General features: G+C 40.7%; 1 protein-coding gene across 1 annotated transcript; it reads right to left on the bottom strand.

Moving 5' to 3' along the window:
• Positions 1–18,465: 18,465 nt before the first annotated feature.
• LOC148009571 (protein ANTAGONIST OF LIKE HETEROCHROMATIN PROTEIN 1-like) lies at positions 18,466–20,517 on the bottom strand. Its single transcript, XM_087673225.1, has one exon. It carries the CDS (start codon positions 20,136–20,138, stop codon positions 18,651–18,653), a length of 1,488 nt encoding a protein of 495 aa, XP_087529351.1. The 5' UTR covers positions 20,139–20,517; the 3' UTR covers positions 18,466–18,650.
• Between the last annotated feature and the right edge of the window lie 3,323 nt (positions 20,518–23,840).

Raw genomic sequence — 23,840 nt, forward strand, 5'->3', positions numbered from 1 at the left:
GCCAAATACTTTCAGGTGAGTATATGAAGGTGGCTTGCCCGACCATGCTTCTTGGGGAACTCCCCCCCCCCCCCCCCAAAGACCTGTTTGGTGACCGATTAATCAAGTGTACAGCTGTCATAATAGCCTCTGCCCAAAAAGCATGGGGTAATGCAGCATGAGAGAGCATCGTACGGACCTTATCCTGTCGCTCTACAATGCCATTTTGGGGTGGATTATGAGGGGCAGTGTGCTTCCTTTTGATCCCTTTGCTATCACAAAATGCCTGAAAGTCCTTGGACACATATTCCCCACCATTGTTAGAGCGAAGACACTTAAGTATCTTATCGGTTTAATTTTCAAGCAATGCCAAGAATTTTTTAAATTTGTCAAGCACTTCATCCTTGCTACGAACAGGATAAACCCATACCTTTCGTGTAGCATCATCGATAAAGGTGACAAAGTATTTATTTCTCCCTAAAGATAATCCTGGCATTTGACATACATCAGAATGTACTAACTCTAGAGGAGAAGATTTCAGCGAAGGAGACTTTTTATGAGATGTTTGTGCATGTTTACCATAAACACAATAATCACAATGCTCAAAATCAACATAATGAAGACAAGGCAAGTAACCCAAACGAGAGAGCACTTTCATTCCAGTTTAACTCATGTGTCTCAACCAACCATGCCACAAAGAGACACTTGGTTACTCGATCACAGCAACAACATGATCACTCACACTAGATACATGGAAAGGATATAAGGTATCACTTTTACAACCTCTGGCAATCACTCTAGATCTCTTAAAAATCTTTAACTTCCCATCACCAAAGGTGGTATTGATGGGACCTAAAATGGGCCGGCACTGGCTATAGCACTAACCGGACCTCATGCATACGACAGACAACCCCACCACACGGCCTTGCGGGCCAGGAGCGTCTAAGACTCACTTTGCACTAAATGCTTATGATGACTTTGCGTTTGTATCCAATATGTAATCCAACGTTCACCTTCCCTTCTCTTTAGAGGGAGATCCCATAACATGTAGGCATAATGCCTCATAATACACACATAGGAAAGCACCTCTCGGCTGATTGCCGTGGCTCCACTGTGACTCCTTACACCTCGGGGATTGGCCCCAAGATGCATTGCTAATACATATAACATTCGCACAAACTCCACTCTTTCATAATTCAGCATTCCAGGAGATTTTGATTTGCCTCACAAAACTTTCCCCAACGGAAGCACGCATCTAACCGACGACTTAGGTTTCCTGTCCTCTCAGTGTTGGTCAAAGTTTATCAATCAATTGCAATGCATTTCAGGAGATACCACGTGGCATGCTTGATGCAAGGTGTATGATGATTGTGCACAATCATTTTATGATTTAAAAAAACAGCCATGTGAGGTGTAGAAAACATCCCTTTCATGCATTTTAACTAAGTGTCACGTGCTGCGCTGCTTTAGGGACTAGCACCGAAACTTCCGTGCTACTAGTCGCCTATATTTAATTATGGAACGATCCCTAAATGCTATGCACAAAGAGGGAAATTAGAATTTTTATCTTTTTAGCAATTAGATCGTCGCACAAACTTTATCCCTCCCTTACCGTTTAGGTGTTGCTGCGTTGCATAGGTGTAAATGGTTGTTTTGTATCATTTTTGTATGTAAAAAATAATAAACACGTACTATAACACAAAGGACAAGGCCAAACTGAGGCTTGACCTCATGCTCTAACCTCGCCAAACGTTCACGCACATAAATCTTATTTTTTCATATTTTTTTAGCTTGAAAATCCCAATTTCCTCTTTTTTTTTATATTTATTATTCATGAAAAATAGATATTTCTTGATTTATTTGTGTTAGCTTATTATTTTGACTGAAAATTAACATTTTCTTTGATTTTATTCCATTTCTACTCCTTTTTCCCAACTCAAAATTGAAAAAACCACTAATTTTCATTAAAATAACAACTCTAAATCATTACAAGTTCTACATTTTTGTAGGTATAGCCCTCAAACACGATGCAAACAAGGTTCAAACAAAAATTTATCGCATATGAACAACATTTGGACCATGAAACAACAAAAACAAGCAACTTTCTTCATAAAATTGGAGCATATCGCATGTCTTGCGTGTTGCGGGTTTTTTAATAATTATTCTGGGCAGCCCACAGACCCGACCAGCGACTATTCTTCAGTGCTGAACCTCTTTCCTCAGCCTCCTTTTTATCTTGGAGCAATCTGATCACAGTTGGACAAGCATCCTTCAGCCCCTCTTCTTCTTGATTTCTTGCACATGAATTGCCTCTATGCAGGAGAGAGAGGGAGAAGAAAGAAAGACTAAAAACTAGTTTCTTCAATTCTCCACCATATTTTGCAAGATTGGAGCCATCATATTCCTCTCAAGGAGTAGATCAGCAATCACCCCTTCTCTCTCTTAATCCCCCATCCTCCAGGAGCCATCAAATCATGGATTTGAGGGGGGGCGTAAAAAAATTTGCGCCCCCCTCCCTGTCGTATGCAAAAACGTTTTTTTCTCACCTTCATTATTAGCTTAAGCTTTAAACCTTTTTAAAAAACTAGTTCTAGCTTGTTGATTTCACACTATTACAAGTGGTTTTTCCAGTTTCGGAGAGGCAAACGACATTGGATTCGAGATCCGTCTGGACGGGTGGTTCCATGGCATCCAAATCTACAAAGCTGGGCCCCATCACCCTCTTCTCGACTTCCAAATCCAATAGCCGCTTCACAACCCTTGGGGGATCAAACGACCTCGGAATTGAGATTTGAGACTTGCGTTGGATTCCTGACGTCGTTTTTTATCTAGTAAAACTTCAGCTCGGCCATTCTCCATCATTTGATTTTCCATGAAAATTAACACTAGCAATTTAGGGGCTTGCCGCTTAAAATCGTACTAATTGCCACCGCCGCCTTCAATGAAGTCTATTTTTTTCCTGATATTCGTAATTTTTGGCTATTTTTAAGCACTTCTTGGCATAAAAAATCATCTGTCATTGGTGACCATAGGATAGGGCGACTCAGCCCGTCGAATACCACGAAGAGATCTACACATAAACAACAAAAAGGAGCATCAAGCTGATACAAAAAATACACAACACAATACATCACAGCTCATACCCTACCCCCTGACAAAACCAAGCTTGGCATGAAATCCGTGAGGAGTACGCCTAGCATAATCTGATAGAAGGCCCGAAGCTAGTCACTAACCAACTGCTGCAACACAACCAAGCTAAAAAGAACGATCAAAGAGGTCATCCCAAGTGGTGGCCTGAACTACCTACCTAACTAAGGACAACTCAACCAGGAGCTCCTCCTAGGTGAGGACTCCTATAGCATCCTGATCAAAAAGTATTATTTTTTTAAAGCACAGTTTTTCCCTTTTAACGTCTGATTGTCCATACTTGGGCGTGTAAAAAGGAGAGAGCTGAGCGTAGTGACCCAAGGAGAACAGGGCATCGGCCTCATGTCCTATCTCGGTACCCTACCAAGCCCTCACAAGGCGACACTTAATCCTTTTCTAACGCTCACTTTTATTTTCACTCCAACCTTCTTTTATTTTCTTTATTTTATGGCAAAATGTCACCCCAAGGAAGACAAGGCATCGGCCCCGGGTCTTACTCGTCCCCAGGAACCTACCAAGCCTTCACAAGGCGATAAACAACAGCTTTAGGATTTTCTTTTCTTTCCTTTTCTATTTTGATAGGGGTAAAACCCCTTTTTACACACCTCCGTATATTCATATATTGTCTTTCAAATCTTTAGGGTTTTGTCTCTTTCCATCATTATTTTAGTAGGCTTCTCTAACTGCCTCACAACTAGTAGGAACTCCTAGAATGGCTACCTAGCGGGTTGGCAGAACAAGGTCACTAGAACTGTCTTCTAAAACAGGCCTTTCAATGCATGACAATGCCTTGCAAGAGGCAAGGACTACTCAGACCTCCCCCAGACATACCTAGCCTAAACCTAGGACTTCATGCCTTGATTGCCAGTCCCTAACAAACAAAAGAAAGTAACCCTCACCCGCACATATATCATGCCTTGATTGCCGGTCCCTAACAAACAAAAGAAAGTAACCCTCACCCACACATATATCATGCCTTGATTGTCGGTCCCTAACAAACAAAAGAAAGTAACCCTCACCGGCACATATATCATTAATTGCTTAAGGGAAAAAACTCAAAAAGGGGACGAAACCACGTGGAATGGCCAAAAGAAGCTCCTTTGCACCAAAGCCTCCCTCCAGCAACTTCGTCAACCTGTATGGTGCAATCACTAAAACAACAAAGCATTAAATGTACCTGCACCAAATAGAGATAGGGCCCTCTTGGCCTAAAGAAATAGCACTTTTCACTGTAAACTAACGGGCCCTCTTGGCCTAAAGAGATAGATTATTAAAACCTAAAAACAAAGGGCCCTCTTGGCCTAACGAAATCAAACAAAACAACTCATAGAGATCCCTCCTTGGAAGAAGACAGATATACGCAAATACGCCCCATTCCAAGGGGAAAAATAGGACTCTCAGCCCTAAACTAAATGCATCAAATTATGACCCATACCTCGTGCATATGTAGCCAGAAGCATACGCATAACATGTCTTCTGATCAACCTATGGGTCCAAGATAACAACGGTAGATGGGTCTCGGCTACTCTTTGCATTACCCATATCAACCATCGCCTGCCATATAACGCATGGTCTGATAACATCCCCCACAAGCGACCAGGTCATGTCTCATTATCAATAACGACATCCGAACTAGGACCACAGTTGAAAAAGAGGTCCTCTTCATAAGCAAAATTAGCTAAGGAATCCGCAAACTGATTCCAATAATGTGGAATCAGCTGAAGAGATATGCTCTCAAATTCATCAAGTAGGGTTATAGTAGTTCAATGATACATACGAAGGAGAGGATTCCGAACTATATATGTCCCATTGAGTTGATTTAAGATCATCTGGGAATCCCCTTTTATTAACAGCCGCCTAATACCACCTTTCTTAGCAATATTCAATCCCAATAATCAGAGCTTTATACTCGGCCATGTTTTTAGTAAATCCTACCCCGAGGTAAGAAGCTAATTTCATGGTAACTCTATGTCAGGGATCTCGGATAACTACTCTAACACTTCCTTTCCTATTAGGGCCCCTGGATGCTCCATCAAAGTATAATGTATACGTCCATAATGGGTTTACACAGCCAGCCATCAAGAACTCCCCTATTCGTAATTGTGATAGTCAAAGTTCAACATATTTAGAGGATGAACTAACAACTCCATCGCACCTTCTTCATTAAACTCAACAAGGATGCTTATCAAGATTTGTAAGCAGTGATGGCAAAAAACTTTAATTTTCCACACAAAGGTACCGTCTTCTTGCTCAATCACTTTATATCCTCTTCTCCACCAGATAAGCCTCCCTTGATGATATCTTTGCTCGAGATATGGGTGCTCCAAATAAGGAATTAACCCCCCCCCCCCCCCCCCCCCATCAACCAATTTAAGCTCTCCTACAAGTCTCCAATTAGCCCCAGCATGGACCTGCAATGCATTTTTCCGCGTTAGCATAATTAGAAATAATTAGGTTTAATCTTATTAAGATTAATCTTATTCTTAAATTCCACCCCTTGTAGATTAGCTAATAGAACTGTGGACTTACTTTTACCTAACCGCACTATGTTGTAAGGGCCATCCCATCGAGGTTCCAACTTCCTTGGAAATAGCTCCCTACGCGCATCGTAATATAGAACTAACTGCCCCTTTTTAAAAGTATATTTCTTCGCTTTCAGATCATGCAACCACTTCATCTAATATTTAGCTCGTCCAAGTGGGCTATAGTCGTAAACCACTCAAATAGGGCATCTTCATCACCCACAGAATGGTTGATTGCGAATCTAATGGTCAGCAACTCAATTTCTAAGGGCAATACACACTCCTCCCCGTAAACTAATTTGAATGGGGTGTGGCCAATGGCTCGTTTAAACGTCGTATTATACGCCCAAACAGCCACATATAATTTTTTATCCCAGTCTCGCTTCTTTTCGAAGACTATCTTGGATAGGATACCCACAAGCTGCTTATTGGTACTTTCGACTTATCCATTTGCTTGTGGATTATAGGGGGTCGTCTTGTTATGCTTGATTTTCCAAGCTTCAGTCAGGCTTTTAATCACTTTATTTAAAAAGTGAGTTCCACAGTCCGATACTATTTCTTTTGGCGGACCAAATCAGCAGATTATTTGCTCAAGTAGGAAACTGGCAGTCTCTTTTGCATTGTCTTGCCTCGTCACCCGTGCTTCTGACAACTTTGTAAAGTAGTCAGTTACTACTATAATGTACCTCTTCTGAGTAGTAGACGATGAGGTGATAGGACCCACAAAGTCAATGCCCCACTTCTCAAATGGAAGGATAGCCATGATAGGCGTAAGTGGGCGTTTCTTATTCTCTCTGATGTCATGTCTTTGACATGTATCACATCTCTTGACATAGTCAAATGAATCCTGGAAGATGGATGGCCACCAATAACTAGCTTGTAAAGCCTTTTGTGCCGTTAATCGCCCAACAAAGTGCCCTCCACAAGCGGAGTCATGGCACTCTTTCAAATTTAAAGGGAACCTCGTCAGGCATCACACATCGGTGATAGATATCATCAACACCCTGCCGATATAATGTGCCTACGATCAAGGAAAATTTCAATGCCTGCTATTTAATCTTCCTCTTCTCCAATTTTGATAAAGTAGCTCCAGTCTCTCCCGTAGAAAGATAATGTGTTATAGCAGCATACCAGGAGGGAATAGATGCCATATCAATCTTGAACAAAGTCTTCATGCCACTTCCTTCAACCATGACCTCTTTTGGCTCTTCGAAATCCACATGGTTGCTGTTGAAAATATATAGAATATTTCACCCCTTTTTTGTGCTTTTAAAACAGGTGCTTTGGCAAGCTCCTGCTTCACATCATCAAAAGATACTTTGCAAGCATAACTCCATGAAAACTGACAATTAAAGGACAATAGGTTTGTCAGCGGCAACGTTCTTTCTGCCAAGGCATTGATAAACCTCTGATAATACCCTACTGATGATAGAAAGCTATGCACTTCCTTTGGAGTACGTGGTGGACTCATGGTGACTATGACCTTGATCTTTTCAGAATCAATCGCAATCCCTACGGAACTAACCACATGGCCTAACAAGAGTCCATAAGGGACTCCGAAGACGCACTTCTGTGGGTTAAGAGCTATGCGAAATTGTTTGCAACGCTCAAAACACCTGCGCAAAATGATCAACTGTCTATCCCTTACTTTGGCTGCCCCCAAATCGTCAATGAATACTTTCAGCTCCTCTGGGGAGATGTCACCAAAGGTCTTGTCGACTGTTCTTTGCCACGAACCAGGTGCATTACACAACCCAAATGCCATCACATGGTACGCAAAGGTACCGAAGACTGTAATAAACGTCGTTTTTAGCTTGTCTTGCTCAGCAATCGCCATTTGGTTATACCCTGCAAAGCAGTCCATAAACGAATAGATTTCCCTGCCCACTAGTTGATCCAAAATTTGGTCAATAAATGGCAACGGGTAGTAATCTTTAACAGTTTGCTTATTCAAATCTCTAAAATCTACACAAAGCCGGATTTGATTATTATTCTTCTTCCTGATCACTACTGGTGTACACCATTCTGTATGTTGAATAGGGGAGATCAAACCTGATTTACGCAACTTTTGTAGTTCCTCGTACAACCCGTCCCTTAATTCAAAAGGCATACGCCTTACTTTCTGACGTATAGGGTGGGTACCTTCCTTTACAGGAATAGTATGCACAGCTAGACTAGGAGGAATACCCCGAAGTTCGTCATAGTTCCAAGCAAAGATATCACAAAACTCTCAAATTAAGGACACATAATCCTCTCTTTCTTCCGAACTGAGCATGGACCCTAATTTAATTGGTTGTGAATCATTTAGCGTACCAAGATCCAACTCAATAACATCCGCGTCTCTTATTCGATCATGAGGCTCTATCGGCTCATTCAAGGTTATCTGATAATTATTCTCTATAGTGGACCCTTCCTTAGATCCATCGCTCGATGACATCTCACTACCAGATGGATCATCTATTGTTTCTAGTTCAGTGGAGGATAGTGGAGCTCTCTCACTCTGAGAAGACTCAAGGTAAGCATCCACTATTACACAATGGGCACCTTGACTTAGAATCACTCGACTAGCGGATATATCGACTTGACAGTCTGTCTGTAGAATCCATGGCCTGCCTAGCAAAACTCGATAGCTAGGACGTCCTGCAAACCTTATCACCCTAAAGTCCAGATAGCATTCCATGCTCGCAATTGTAACATGGACCTTAGTAATGCAACCTTCTGGTTGTCTTAGACTATCATCAGCCATCCTAAGAAATGTGGAGCCGTCTTTTTGGATCTCTAGACCTAACCTCTCCATCAAGTCTAAACTTATGATATTGACGGAGGATCCAGTGTCCACGATAGCGTGCTCCACTAATATTCCATCCACATATGTTGGAACCCTAGGGCAATGCTTTTCAGCATGATCGAACCAATCTTCCCCCACTCTAGCTATGCCCAAAGGTTCTACTATATACCCTATACACAGGATTTTCTTGAATTCCTTGCGTACTCCTGGAGAAAGTTCAATCAATTGCAGGAGATTCACGTCTGGTTTGACTTCGCAAAGGGAACTTGCTAGATAAAAGTCATGGTAATTAGCCAAAGTTCTCTTCTCGCACCAAACCATTCTCTCCTTTGGTCTTTCCATCGGCTTTGGTGCCTCTTTTTTTATCATTTACCTTCTTTCTTGGCAACCCTTTATCCCCCTCGGGATCGGCTTTATTACCAAAAGGTCTTAATGGTCCACCTTCCTTATTATCAAGATTCAGGACTTGCTTTTCCCTAACATCTTGCTTAGGGCTTCCCTCAATAGGTTTTACAATTCCTTTGTCCCCCTCTTTAATCTTTTGACCTCTTGTTATGGCTCATAGATTAGAAGTTTCAGCATCATTGACACGTACAGCCTCAATAAGGTTGACTCCACTACCATGAGGTAACTCCTCTACAACAACCTTTCCTCTTTGCAGTATTTGCCTTGGTCCATCATCTTGCTGGAGATTATTCCCTTGTGCGCGATGGTTAACTGGACCTGGTTGTTTACTCCCTTGTTGTTGGAGAGAACAGATCTTACTCCAACAGGTAGCGGTTAAGTGGCCAAATTTTCCAGAAATATCACATTTGACATTCGGGCAATTCCTAGGGAAATGTTGACCCCCACACCACTTACAGCTGAATCTTGAGGGGCCACCCTCTTCAAGGCGTCGGCTCCCTATCAAATTCTATTGCTTCTTAAGGAAATTGACATCCACAGCTATTTGTCGATACTGTTCAGAGATCATATCAGTGTAGTGCTTCATTATATCCTTAACTTCACCAAGGACATTAGAAACACTTGACTCATAGCCACGATCGTCAATTTGTCCCCCCACGGGTCTAACCACTTGATTATGAATTAGTCACTGACCAACTGGGACAACATTAGGATTCATTGTTTGGTTTCCACCACTATTTAGCCAGGCCGCCTAACTAGCCATAGGCATAGTCATGCTAGGAAGAGTTGGTAACATATTCCTGAATGTATCCCAACTCTCTGGAAGAGTGCAAAGCAAGAATGTAGCCTTAAATTCTTCATCAATCAAGAACTTCAAGGCAACCAGCTGGCTAAAAATGGAGTTAAACTCACTCAAGTGAATAGACATTGTTGTATCCTCTTTCATACGCAAATCCATAAGCTTTTTCAGTCAATACACTTTGCTTGTAGCACTCTTCTATGCATACAGTTCTTCCATTCGAGCCCAAATAGCATATGCAAAATCCAAACCTTCAATCTTAAACAACAAGGCATCAGAAATTGATAGCTTGATGGTTGAGCATGCGAGCTCATTCAATTCATCCCAATCGTCATGTTCCATATCTGTGGGCTTTGCCCCTTTGGTCTTAATCGATTTTGCATGCTTCTTTTGCAACAGGATATTGTAGCATTGTTTTTGCTAGACTGCAAATTTATGTGCTCCTTTAAGCTTCTTTATGTGCACGAGATTATTGTTGTCACTGCTGGCAGCCATGATTTTCAATCCAAATGTGACAAAAAAAAATAGCAAATGTAGGCATAAACTGTCACACAAGTAAGCAAGGTACAAATAAGTACCAACCAGCAATAAATGACCACATAAAAGCAAAAATTTCAGATCTGTAAGTAAATTTTCAAAAGCACCAAACCATGTGCTACAGCATTTCACAACTAATTACAACTATTCCAAGGGCAAATACATCACATTACATGAGAAGTCCCAAAGTTTAGCTGCAATTTCTGTTGTACATGTACCCACAAGTATAAAATTTGACAGGCACGGTCAAAAGCCCCAAAATTTTTGTGCTCAAAGCATTAACCATACATCTGAACTGTCTCTAACATGCATAAAATAGGCCAATTTTGCCAAAATAGAGCAATTTTAGCAAAACCCCTAAATTTCACTGACCAATTTGTCCCAACCGCATTAAAACATGTTCCGAAAGCATAAATCGTGCAAAAGTAGCAAAATTTCACAAAATTTTGCAAAAGCCCCAAATTTCTCAGGACAAAACGTGCACCAATGTCAGTCAATCTATCTCAACTGAATAGAATTTCACCAATACAGTAAAAGCCCCAATTTTTATGGGTCCAATGTTGAGAAATTTCACTCAGATGAGAAAAATTTCAATAATTTTGATGAAATCCCCAATTAAAATACACACAATGTCTGCAATTTCTGACGCAGATGCCTCAATTTTGCATGAACAATACTCAGTCTTTGGAGAAGCCCCGAATTTCTAGGCCAAGATTACACAAATATGACCTTTTGTGCTTGCACATGTGAACCTTTGTTAGAGGAAGAGGAATTTTAGAAAATTTGAAAGAATTTTTAAAAATGGATGATGGGTCCTGTTGACCCATCAGTTGTGCGCTCATGAGCCCTGTTGGTCCCGTCCTTGGCATGTCTTGCTGGTCCTATCCACTAGCTGTCGTTATAGACGTTGTTTGTCAGTCGCCACACTGGTCAGTACCGCGTCTGTCGTGTGATGCTGCAAGCATGCTCTATGCTCGACTAGTTCTCACCCTACTCAACTGGTTATCGCCCTACACATCAAGCCGTTGCCTGCTCGCCCAACCTGTCGCACCACTGCCACACACGTGTTGGTCACTTGATTACTGCCCTATCGCGCGACTGTTAGACTCCAGTACAACCTATGTTGAATGAGCCTTGTGGCTCGAGCAGCTTGTGCCGTGGTCTAGCTTGCAAAATCTGCGCTCTGATACCAATTTGTAGTGACGGGTCGAGACACGCAGGGATTGTTAGGAGTAGAGTGAGTGAGAGTGAGAGAGAGCAAAGTAGTCATGAGAGCATGATTTGTGGGTACAATGACGAGTGTACCACTTTAGGTTTTTAGATAGATATATATAAAGTCACGAGGGCCTTTATTCCCAACAATAGGCAGGTATGAGACACATAGGCTTCCTTCCTCACATACATTCCTCTAAGTCATCAAGGACAACTAGGGATCAATTAAACTTTACAAAGTAGCCTCCTCTCTCCTCCTCTATATCAAAATAGTATTTTATCATGCCAGGTATTTTATCAACATTGCCAAGTATTTTATCATGTGCCTTGGCTAGCTTTCTCTTTGCAATTTGTTAGTCATAAAGTCTTAATAAGTGTGAACACATTCATGTGCCTCTATGGTCAATTTTCCACTTGAAGTTATTCTTTAATATTCCTCTATATGGATAGTCAACATATTCGTACAAGATGACAAAACATTCTCAATAGGAAATGGCAAAGTAAGCATACACAACAACTCAAGAGCATGGGAATGAGTACATGCATTGTAGAGGAATCCTATTAAAGAAAACAACCAAAAAGTGGAAATTTTTCTCCAAGATAAACAAACCTCCTAAACTAAATTATCACCCTCACCACAAACAAGCGTCACGAGCCCAAATGATACAAGGGCCCTCCACATGTGGGTGGGGTCTCTCTCACTTGGTGGTGACCCATGCCAGTTCACTACTACATATAAGAGTCATTACAAAGTGATATAGGGTCCTCCACCTACAAGAGGGGCCCTCCTTACTTGGTGGTGATCCATGCAGGGTTCATCACACATGAGGGTCACCACCAAGCAACATGGGGGTCCTCCAATCTAGTGAGAGGGGCCTCCCTCACTTGGTGGCAATCCATACAAGCTTCAATGCACACAAGGGTTACTATTAAAAGTGATACGAGGACCTCTACCCATAGGAGGGGACTCCTTCGCTTGGTGGTGACCCATGGGGGAGTCTACCTTGCTTGGTGGCAACCCATGTGGGATTCACTACACACAAGGATCACCACCAAGTGATACGTGGGCCCTCTACCTGTGAGAGGGGTCTCCCTTTCTTTGTGACAATCCATGCGGGCTTCATCACACACAAGGGTCACCACCAAGTGATATGGGAGCCACCACCCATAGGAGGGGCCTCCCTTGGTTGATGGTGACCCATGCGGACTTCACCACATATGAGGATCGTCTCTAAGAGATACGAGGGCCTAGGTCTCATGGGAGGGGCCTCCCACATTGGTGGTAGCCCATGCTAATTTTACCGTACAAGGGTTACCACTAAGCAATATGCGGGGGTCCTCCACTTGTGGGACAAGCCTCCCTTGCTTGGTGGGGACCCATACAAGCTTCACCACACACTAGGGTCACCACCAAGTGATAACAAAATGTGATTGGACAAGAAAATATCATCCAGCATAATAATTAAAATATTCAAAGAAAATTTTATGTTGGAGAAAGTACACAATGATGATTTGGTTCTCTACAAATGTCTAGATGAACTTGGTACCTTATCATGCATCCTTCCAAGGCAAACACTACATCTTGCTTTCCATTATGGGAGATGGAAGAAGACAAAAGGTGCATGGACACCTTTGAAGTATGAGGAAAGTAATGATCTCTTTACAATGACTATCAACTTGGAGGATGAGGATTGAATGTGTTTATCAATAAACAAGAAATTTTCATTGGCAAATGTTAGAGAAGCACTTCAAAAGTCTATCAGTAACCATGGATACAAGATCTCAATTTGAGATAAATGGTGAATATAAATTAATATGAAACAAGATAAAACTCTCCCAATGTTCATAGAATTTTGAATATCTTCAATGATCTTTAACTCTTGAAGCCTTACATGGTTCCATTGTCAAATATGTTAGTCCATGAGTGAGGTGAAGGGAGCTCTTCCAACCTTCCAAATGCCTATGTGTTTACCAGAACAATGTATATTGCAAATACAAAATATAAATTATTATCAATGAAGAAGGATGATGGGTGATCAGGGTAAATAAGGTTTCTGATTTCAGCAAGCATGACACAAAATGTACCCTTTAGTGACTTCAATGATTATCATTCCACACTTGTTGATGGAAACACATAAATACAAACTAAAACTTAGTCTACAAGGTCAAAGAAACCCATACAAACAAAAGTACAAAGTCCTACAAGATGTTAATGTTCCTTGAAAAGTAAATTTTATTGCCTTCCAATGAGGTAGGAAAGTATTGTTGCATGGAAGGTGCCAAGTGAAGATCCTTTATAGTATACACATATTGAATCTTTGTATATCATTGTTTATCTTGTTATTTGAACCCTAGAATCGGTCCTTTCCAATGAAAGCTCACATTTTCTCCTTTTTGTTTATTGATCTTGTAAAGACCTTTATAAGAGGTAAGCATTGTTATCCAATCTTGGAGCTTGTACATTGTCGAATACCATAGATCATCCTCTCTTGTATTGTAGCATGTGCATGCATGTATAGAGTTAGATCACCGTCTAGAAGAAACGATAGAAAAAGAAGCTATGAAGGAATAAGGATGAGGTATTGTGACGAGAAATGAGGTTGAAATAGAATAAAAATATTGGCAAAAAGAGTTTAGAGAAGTTGAGACGATCAAAGAATGAGAGCTACAAGATGGGTGCACATATGGAAGCTACAAAACTTTTAAATAATGAATTCCCATGAGATAAAATTAAAAATTAATTTATTTTTATTATTTCGAGGAGATTTTGTTAGAATTGCTTTCATAAGGATAAGTTTGGAGGCCCTTTTCACTGGTGTTAGAATAAATTTGGTTGAATTAGTGGAGGCCACGATTGGATTGGTAAATGAACTAAGATTATATTCAAGGCTTAGCTACACTCGACAAGGTAAATGTTCTCTCTCACGTTTATTCCTTTTACTTACTCTATGTTTTTTTTGTGTCTTTGGGTGTATGAGGAAGAGGGCCTAGTCTAGATATATGAAGTAGAAAGTATAAACAACTCTATCAATTTTTACTTTTGCTAAAACAATTCTATTTTACTTTTTGCAACACTTGAGAGAAAAAATGAACATACTTGTTACAACCTACTTGCCAACCTAGGTTGTAAAAAGAAGAGGATGATGTAACAATGTCCATGATGATATTAACACCTATAAGAGAAAATGAACATACTTATTCCAACTAATTTTCCAACATATGTTGCAAATAGGTAGTAGTGTTATATCCCTAAAAAGTGAATTTGAAACATCCTTCTTGTATGCTAACCTACCTAAGAGAGACTATGAACATATCATGATTATATATTGTGAGATGGAGAGAAAGAGAGGAGACATTCGTGAACATTGTTAATATCATCCTTGTCATCATCAACTACTTCTCTTGGAAGCTCTTTCTATCTCTATCCCTATTGTTGCAATAGGTCATGGTGTGGGGAGAGAGGTTGCCACTACCATAGCTTATGCTCTTTTTCTTTCTCTCTCACCTTCTTCGGAAATTGACACAACTTGGTGAACCATGGGAAGTAGGAGCAACAACAAGAACTTGAGTTGGCAACACAAGGCATACATGGAACAAAGAAGAGCGTTGGAGCTATCTAGAGGCCATGCTTGGATCGATCAATGCACTAAGATTGTATTCAAGGCATACCTACGTTCAACAATGTAACATTTCTATCTCATGTTTGTTGCTTCTTCTTACTCTGTGTTTTTTTTTCTATCCTTGTGACTACGAGGAAGAGAGCAAAGAGTAAATAGATGACGTCAAAACTAAGAACTATCATCTAAGAGGAAAATAGTGTTGTGATACTTAATCTAGTTTTATTTTTGTCAAAAATACATGTGTAATTATTACAATTTTGTATTTATTTTTATCTTGATTATTCGTCTTATAATGGGGACTATTGCACATGAATATATGTAGGACCAATCACATTGTGCTAGGCGAACAGTTGAGAATTTAACATGTTTTGTATCTTTGATGAGATCATTAGTATTCAAAGAAATGCAAATATCACAACTTTTATATTTACTAAGGGAGTGCTTTGGTATGTGGAAATAATATTTTTTATACTATTGATGTGCAATGTATTAGTCATTAGCATGCTTAGGCATAACACTATTTGATATATTTGAAAGCTTCACATTATAACCTTATGCCTAAACATTTATTTTATCAAGTTAAAATACGATTTATATTTTTGTAACCTTCACTTCATAGCCTTATAGCTAAGCTTTTATTTTGTCAAGTTAAAATATGATTTGGATTTTAGGATTTTATTTAGATATTATAATTGATAATGAAAGGTAAGGAAATTTATTCAACGTAGCTAAAGAGCCTACTCTGTTAAAGAGCCTACTCTCTTGAAGAGCCTCTCGATATACCACAACCCAATCCAATATAAAAAATGAAAGAGGCGAATGTTGCTTTGGCTATGGAGTAGCTACCAATGGCATCTTGATGAATGATTATACAATGTGGTGTCAATGAAGACCATACTTGTGAAATGTAACCCCAACCCCAAAACTATCTAGTCCCTAGGCATGAGATGAAGAGATGAATCGTCATCTCATCACATGTGCAAAAGATGCATTTACCATGGGAGATCTTGCAACATTCAATATATTACTAGTAGCGAACCCCTATAACAATCTTCTAGAATATTACTTCCCCTTGTAGGGAAGTTTAGACCTCCATAATTGAAGCAAGCAATATAGCCACTTAGCTTCACTACCCTTAGATGACCAAACTTTATTCACCTTCTCAATTATTCCTCTCTTACAATACAATCTTGTAATCGACCTAAAAAAGCATAACATAGCTTATTAATGAAAAAATAAGACAACAAATAAAGAATTGTTTTAATTAATAACAAGCACTCTAGCCCATAAGCATTCACTTCAAAAATTCAATAGAACACAAGTTTTGAGTCCATATGAACCTTTTGAGTACATAATGTTATTAAGGAGATTTAAAAGACAGAAAATTCTTTACAGAATCCAAAGAGATACATTATATGCAAAGAAGAGGATGAGTCTATTACTATTGGATTCCATGAGTGAACCAGCCTTGAGATCGTGTGGGCAAAAGAAATAGTAATGATATTGCATGAACACAATCCCTTGTAAGTGTTGTGAAGAGATGGTGCATTGGTGCATTGGTCATATGAGTATATGTATATTTATAAAAGAAGAGAGGGTTTTAGCTTGAAAATTTACAATGGGTTTTGCAATATGCACAATCAAAGTGTGATTAGACACGATAGAAATAATCAAGTAGTTTAAACATGCCGCTAAGTAGGCATCCTTGGGCCCTACAAGGTGATGATGGTATTCCCACTAGCAACACCAATCTATGTCTAAACAAGGATTCATACAATTGGGCGAATCAAGCCATGAGTAATAGCTTGCAAATTATGTTCAAGGAAAGGATCTCATTGGTCAAAAAAAAGACACTACCTTACAATCTCATGTTTGCATGTGCATGATTTTCTTAGTTTTTTAACCTTTTTCAGGTTTTCTTCTTTTTTTTTGCCTTAGAAGGGGGTTTTCCATTTTATAAAGAAAAGGGGGGTGTTGGCACATGGGATGGTTAATACAACATCCCTCATAGCAAATTGTAATGATTGCACATAGATTTTAGCAATTTTAAGGATGGAAGCTAATCATGAGAAAAAGTAATATTGATTATTGAGAGAAACAGCTTACACATTGGAAAGCAAGTCAAGAACTTAAAGCCATGCATATTCCCATTATATTTTATCACATTTAATTGTCACAAGAAGCTCCATCGCAAAGGAAGAGGCTCAAAATTTAAATAAAGACATGCAAAAGAAGCAGCTCATGATTTAAAGAAAACATCAAAAGTTGACATTATGCTCCCAAGAAAACGCACACTAAACAAATTTTGCATGCTCTGAGGTTACTCGTCATCACAACATACAAAGTTCAAGCATGGTTTTATGTGAGACCTTACCTCTAAAGTTGCATCTTGGAGCTTGTGAGAGGGCAATGTGGGCAAATTCGCCTAGGTAATGATTTTAGATGCCACAATATATGAAAATGAGCACAATAGCACACATGACCTAGAATGCACTTCATTTCTTGATAGCAATATCAATCTTCAATATATTTATCTCACAGTATCACAGTTCTGTTCTGACCTGCTAGAAGCTAGATTGTCAAAAGGCAACATACCATTGCATTTCTATAGCTGAATGTTAGGCAATTCTTGATGCATAGTGTATACTCCAACAGCTCCTCGACATTGCACTGAAACCTGCAACAGCTCCCTTATGTCACACATGACAACTTACTCACCATCGCATCTTAGTCACATGATAACGAAAGACTCATCTCATAGTGTTAAATTCTCTTGTAGGATCCTCAAAACTGCCATATATACAATCAGTCATAACAGTTTCTGCAGTTCCTGGGTTGAACTTCCTGCTTTCCCAAGAGGCCTCATATTCATTTTAATAACAAATTCTACTAGCACAATTACAAAATCACAAAGCTTCCACTTTTTGTCCAATAATTGGCCCTGGGTGATTAATACATGGTAGTAGCAGCTTTGACACACACAATTGCTTTTACAATCTGATAGTCCTACAAATGCAGATTGCATGGTGCCGTGGCTTTGTAGAATAGTTCTTAACCAACCTTCAAAATCATCCAAACCTCACTTCCAATACAATTGTCATTTTCAGCACTACACCAAAAACTCCATAACCTTAATCCTGAAGCCGAAAATCAGAAACCAGTTGGAAAGGACAATAAAGAGCTACTCGTTCATACCCGCAACAGGTATGCTATTATCCACTGAAAATTCAGAAGACCCTATCACAAAACAAAGCATGTGAACAACTTCCAACAGTGCACAAGACTTAGAATACAGGCAATTTCTATAGAAGCTATATGGCATTAAGACAGGGCCTCGGCCTGTGCATTGAAAAACTGGAACGATCAGACATCAGTTCCTCTCAGTGAAAGGTGTGACTGTCTGAATGCCACTGAGTTATGATGTTTTTCTACTTGTCTAAAGCAAAGCCACTGGTATCTTGATAACAGTTAATTTCAGGCATTCTCAAGTTGAGTGAGTTTGAACCACAATTCTGAAGTCTCTTTAAGTTCCCCTGAATAAAACTACAAAATAGTTGAAACTCACTTAGATGCACCAGTTTCTCTGACAAGATGGTTATAGACACCTCAAGTGGCAAAGCTGCCTGCCTTGTCAAGAGATCTTAAGCATGTTCCAATGTGTTAAGGAAGGTGCAAAGATTGTCTCTTACTTGCCTTGCTTCTGAAGTTTCTTCATCTTCAAAGGATGTAGAACCTTCAGTGTCATTCTGAATAACCATTTCAGGTTCAGGAAAGTGAACTCCTTCCACTCCTCCAAATTCTACACAAATGTTGTGCATTATGCATATAGCATGGATCATTTTAGGTAACCTCTCGATATTCGGCTGCTTCATAGTCCCATGCAAAATTCTCCACGTCCCTTTTAGCCTTCCAAATGCACGGGCCATTATTATCCGTGTGGAGAGCAATTTATCATTGTAAGGAGCTCTTGCAGAAGTCAATTCACTTGACTTGTAAGGTTTCATCAACCATAGTAGCAATGGGTATTCTAAGTCTCCAACAACATATTCACCAATCGAAAGGTCACCTGCTGCTACAGGTTCACCATTCAGTCTCTCCCCGCTGCAACATTTTTTATACAATGCAGATTCCCGAAGACATTTTGCTTCAGTGACAGAACCAGGATGCCCAACACAAACATCTAAAAACCTAAGATCAGTATCTACAACTGCTTGAAGAAGCATACTAAAGTTGTGGTTGTGATCAATCCACACATCTGCAGGCTCCCCAGTGGGCAACTCCATGCAAATATGTGTTGTGTCTAAAGCTCCACAGCAATTTGAGAGGCCAAACTTGCGCTGAAACCCCTCTTTGACCTCTGACATTTTCTCTGCACTGGCAGGCCACTGCAGGTATGATGCAGCCTTCTGTCTGAGTGATGCCACAAGCTTGTTCACAATTTTCACAACTGTAGAACGTCCGCAACCTAATATCTCTGATACAGACCGGAAGGTGATACCTGTGCTGAGTCTCATCACAGCTATTGCAACCTGCCGCTCCACTGACATGAGTCGGCCTTCAACATGGCGCAGTGACATCGGGATGTCACCCTGCTGCATGTCTTCTCGGCACAGAGTGCTTACAGTGGTGAAAAACCCCAGAGGAAGTTGAAAGACATGCATGAATTTGGGATCATCTTCTCTGGCAAAACCTACATGGTGATTCCACCAGTGTATGCTCCGCGGCCGCATGAAGGGTTCTGAGCGAGGGACTATGCTGGTGTCCATCTCGGGCAAAGGTACCATTGCAGTCTCCGCATCCAAAGGCGCATCTAGTTGAGACAATTCAACATCTTCCTCTTTGACTTTGTGTAGCTGAGGGGACGAGGGAGGGGGGGGGTCCTCCTCAGGTGGCGGCTGGTCCTCCTCTTCCTCTTCATCCGTGCGATCTCCAAGATCAGTCGACATTCCAAAAGGGTTAACGGAAGCAGCGTCCTGGAGAAGGAGGTTCCAGAACCGCAAGCACGACTGCGCACAGTGTGCGGCCGCAGAGATGGAGGGGACGACAACGCGAGCCGCAGTGGGGATGGGAGGAACCACATCACCAGGGTCAGGGGCCTGCTTCTTCTGGCGCTTGGAGTATCTAGACATGGCGCCTGGGTCTGCTGCTTCTTCTCTCTCGAGCAGCCACGTGCTTTCACCTCTGGAAAGGGGAGGGGGAGGATCGGTGACCAAGAAGCCTGGCGGGCTGAGAGGAAACCCTAGCGGGAAGCCTGCAGTAGGCTTCTTCCACAATTTCGTGGCCTGATGATGAAGCGCGCCATGGCGATGGCAGATGGAGAGGCTGTGTGCACGTCTCTCTCTCTCTCTCTCTCGACGCACGTTTCTGTTACTGCAGAACAAGGAAGAGGGAGCCACACAAGCCGTGTGAATGCCTTTGGGCGTAGGATGATGGAGGCTCTCAAATTTCAATCGAGTGCGATCATCCCATCATCCCTCTCAACCAAGGGAGGTGCTTCCGCCCACACACCAAATGTTGTAGACAAACTTTTCCCCCTTCACTCCCACACCCGAACGCTCACAAGGGAGGGAGCCTCCCCTCCAAATATTAGCCATGAGATGGATACCAAACGATAGGCCAGCCAAGCAAACAACACTCACACATCCGAATGCTCACAAGGGAGGGAGCCTCCCCTCCAAATACTAGCCATGAGATGGATACCAACGATAGGCCATGAGCCAAGCAAACAAAAGAGCTTGATCAAAAGTTGGGAACTTCCTCCTCGGGCCACCCGCTAAGGAGAAGGTTTTACCCAAGTGTTCAAGAGACAAGAGTCCCCACCACACAAACACTCCATGTGAAAATAGGTGTTCCTACCCATGATGCAACTTGTGTGGTTTCAACCCACAACCTTGTGAGAATGCATGGATTTGAGCATGGCTGCAGCTATGGAGGTTGAAAAGTGATGACTAGAATCATTGTAACATGGACAAATGATATTAACTGTTACTTGAGTGAATTAGGTTCCAAGATTGAATGCTTGGACTCATAAACAAAATCTCAAGTAGGACGTGACAATGACACGATAGCATTCCATTAAAAGGTGAACCAAGTACATGCTTTTATAGCTTTCCAGCTTCTCCACTACCCTCACTATGCATATAGGATTTAGGATATCTCTTCTTGGAGCATACATCATTTGTTATTTCTCAACACCCCCCCTCAAATGATGAGTCTCTATCCTTGTTAGCTTTTGCCCCCCCTACACGATGACATGGCCCAGGAGACTAGCTCTTTGGTAGCCTAGTAAAGTTTAAGGCTTGAAACTTTACATCTTGGTAAGGTTTTTACAAAGAAAATCCACTAAGGGAAACATAGAGATCCACTATGGGAATAAATTCCTTAGAACAATCTATCAGAGTTGTTGATGGTAGCAGAAGCATCTCCTTCTTCTTCTTCATTCATGAATTGACTTTTGTGGTAGTCATTTTGCATCTATTGTGCTCTTTTCTTGTGAAAACATTCATTGGCAATATGGCCAATCTTACCACAATAATGACATGTCATCCTGCTTTTGTTGTCCGCGTTGAATCCTCGACCTCTTCCTTTGGGTCCAGCAGCTCCTTTAGTGTATAATAGATTTTCCCTTGAGCTGGTTTCTTTTATATCTTTACTTTTAAATTTGATTTCTCCATCAAGCAGTGAGTGCTCAATGTCTTTGAGTGAGAGACTGGGAACATTACTTAGTGTTGAAACAAGGTTCTCATACGGTTCATGATTAACACTGGCAAGTAGCACTGCTATTGTCTCATCCTCATCAATGTTCTTTTTAAGACTTGCTAGCTAAGTTTTAAGGCTCTTGAACTTATTGATGTATACATTCATAGATGAACATCTTTTACATCTAATTTATAAAACTACATAAGTAATTTTACCTTCGAGCTCTTTATTTGTATACCAAAGATCTTGTCAAGTTCTTCTCGTGCCTTTTTTGCATCCCTGATGCCAGAGATGTGGTGTAATACATCATCTGATAGACCCCAAGTAATAATACCTAGAGCTTTGTTGTTCATCTTCTTCCATGCCTTTGTTTTAGACTGGTCTTTTGCAGTATCTTCCTCTTTAGCATCTTCTGCATCATCTTCTTCAAAGAGATCCCAAAGGTCTTACCATGAGATTTCTCGAGTAGTGTCTATCCTTTTACAAGAAGATTGAGATTTACAAGGGATTTGATCAATGTGACTTTAAATCATTACACAACTTGAGACTAATCTTCAAAATAGGAATAAGAAGGTGAGTTACTTTGAGTAAGCTAAAAAACTCAAGTGTCAAGGAGCACTATTTGAGTATCAATAGATACTTTGTCTTGAATGAAGACCTCGATGTTAAACTTGATGTTGATGCTTAGGTTTCTCAAGCCTTCCTCTTGCTGAAATTGAAGACTGCACTTAGCAAAGACTAAGCAAATCTAAGTGGCAAAGACTTCAATAGGATGAAGTGAGAGAAAAGCTTGAACTATTGTAGCTATGGAGTTCTTTTGTCGGTGATGGCAACTTGTTTTTTTTCTTCTCGTAGTGTGACTTGTGGACCATCTGACCTGAGACTTTGCCTAAAGGTAGCCTAGACCATGGGCTACAAAAGCCCTAATGTCACATAAGTAATGGCAGCGACCTTCATCAACACGAACTGTACGACCATGTCATGCACAGATCTGGGCAGATTTGATGAATTCCTGCAATGCTGCTCAAACACAAGACCAATGTCTATCTATGATGTAACACGAACCTATGCAGGGAGTCAGAGAAGAGATCCCTAGAAGGATGCTAGTGAAGATATGGCTTAGTTTGTTCTCCCTGAGTCCTCCAACAGAGATCAGTACATGCTAGCTATGGCAAACTACAGGAATAGAGTGAAAAAGGGAGTAAGAGATGGGGTTATGTGTTTGAACTAGGATTTCCAGAGGTTGTGAGAGACTAAGAGAGTGGTGAGGAGAGTTAGCCTATGCTCACCGTAGCTCTAATACCATGTGAGAATGCATGGATTTGAGCATGGTTGCAGCTATGGAGGTTGAAAAGTGATGACTAGAATCATTGTAACATGGACAAATGATATTAATTGTTACTTGAGTGAATTAGGTTCCAAGATTGAATGCTTGGACTCATAAACACAATCTCAAGTAAGACGTGACAATGACACATAGTGTAGTACAAAGTATGATAGCATTCCATTAAAAGGTGAACCAAGTACATGCTTTTATAGCTTTCCAACTTCTCCACTATCCTCTGTGCATATGGGATTCAGGACACCTCTTCCTGGAGCATATATCATTTGTTATTTCTCAACAAACCTCTCGGTTGTGAAGCACAACCTTTACCACTAGGGCATCACTTTGGAGACCAAATTCTCCATATAATTACCACACCCTGGAGATTGTGTATTAGGGGTAGGGGATGACAATCTCCAACAAACTCCCACTATAATTCTCACATTATGAATTATAACAACCTGATGTGCTTATGCTCGGGAGGCACTGCATACCTAGCTAGTTGCAATCAGGGCAAGATGCCAAATATGTACCCCAGATTGGGAGCCATGTGCCCCTAACCACATGTAACTAGATATGCAGTCCCTCTCGACAACAAAAGCTCATGATATTGAACACTATCAGGAAAAACAAGGGAAAAAGCCATTCTCCCACACGGGAAAATATCATAGCTTCTTGTGATATGATGGGGTGTTGTGAGGGTACCAAATTAAACCACCATAAATTGTATTACATTTAAAAAAGAAAGGGTTTGTCCATCTACTACCACTCTTCATTGTCTAAGACATATGGAAGTCAAAAACATCAA

The sequence above is a fragment of the Lygodium microphyllum genome, chromosome 30 (genome assembly GCF_053477565.2).
Source record: "Lygodium microphyllum isolate KBCC chromosome 30, Lygodium_microphyllum_v1.1.10, whole genome shotgun sequence".
Taxonomy (NCBI): Eukaryota; Viridiplantae; Streptophyta; class Polypodiopsida; order Schizaeales; family Lygodiaceae; genus Lygodium; species Lygodium microphyllum.

Bases quoted from the DNA above. Each gene is read 5' to 3' on its own strand.
- LOC148009571 (XM_087673225.1), bottom strand. From the start codon at position 20,138: ATGTCTAGATACTCCAAGCGCCAGAAGAAGCAGGCCCCTGACCCTGGT.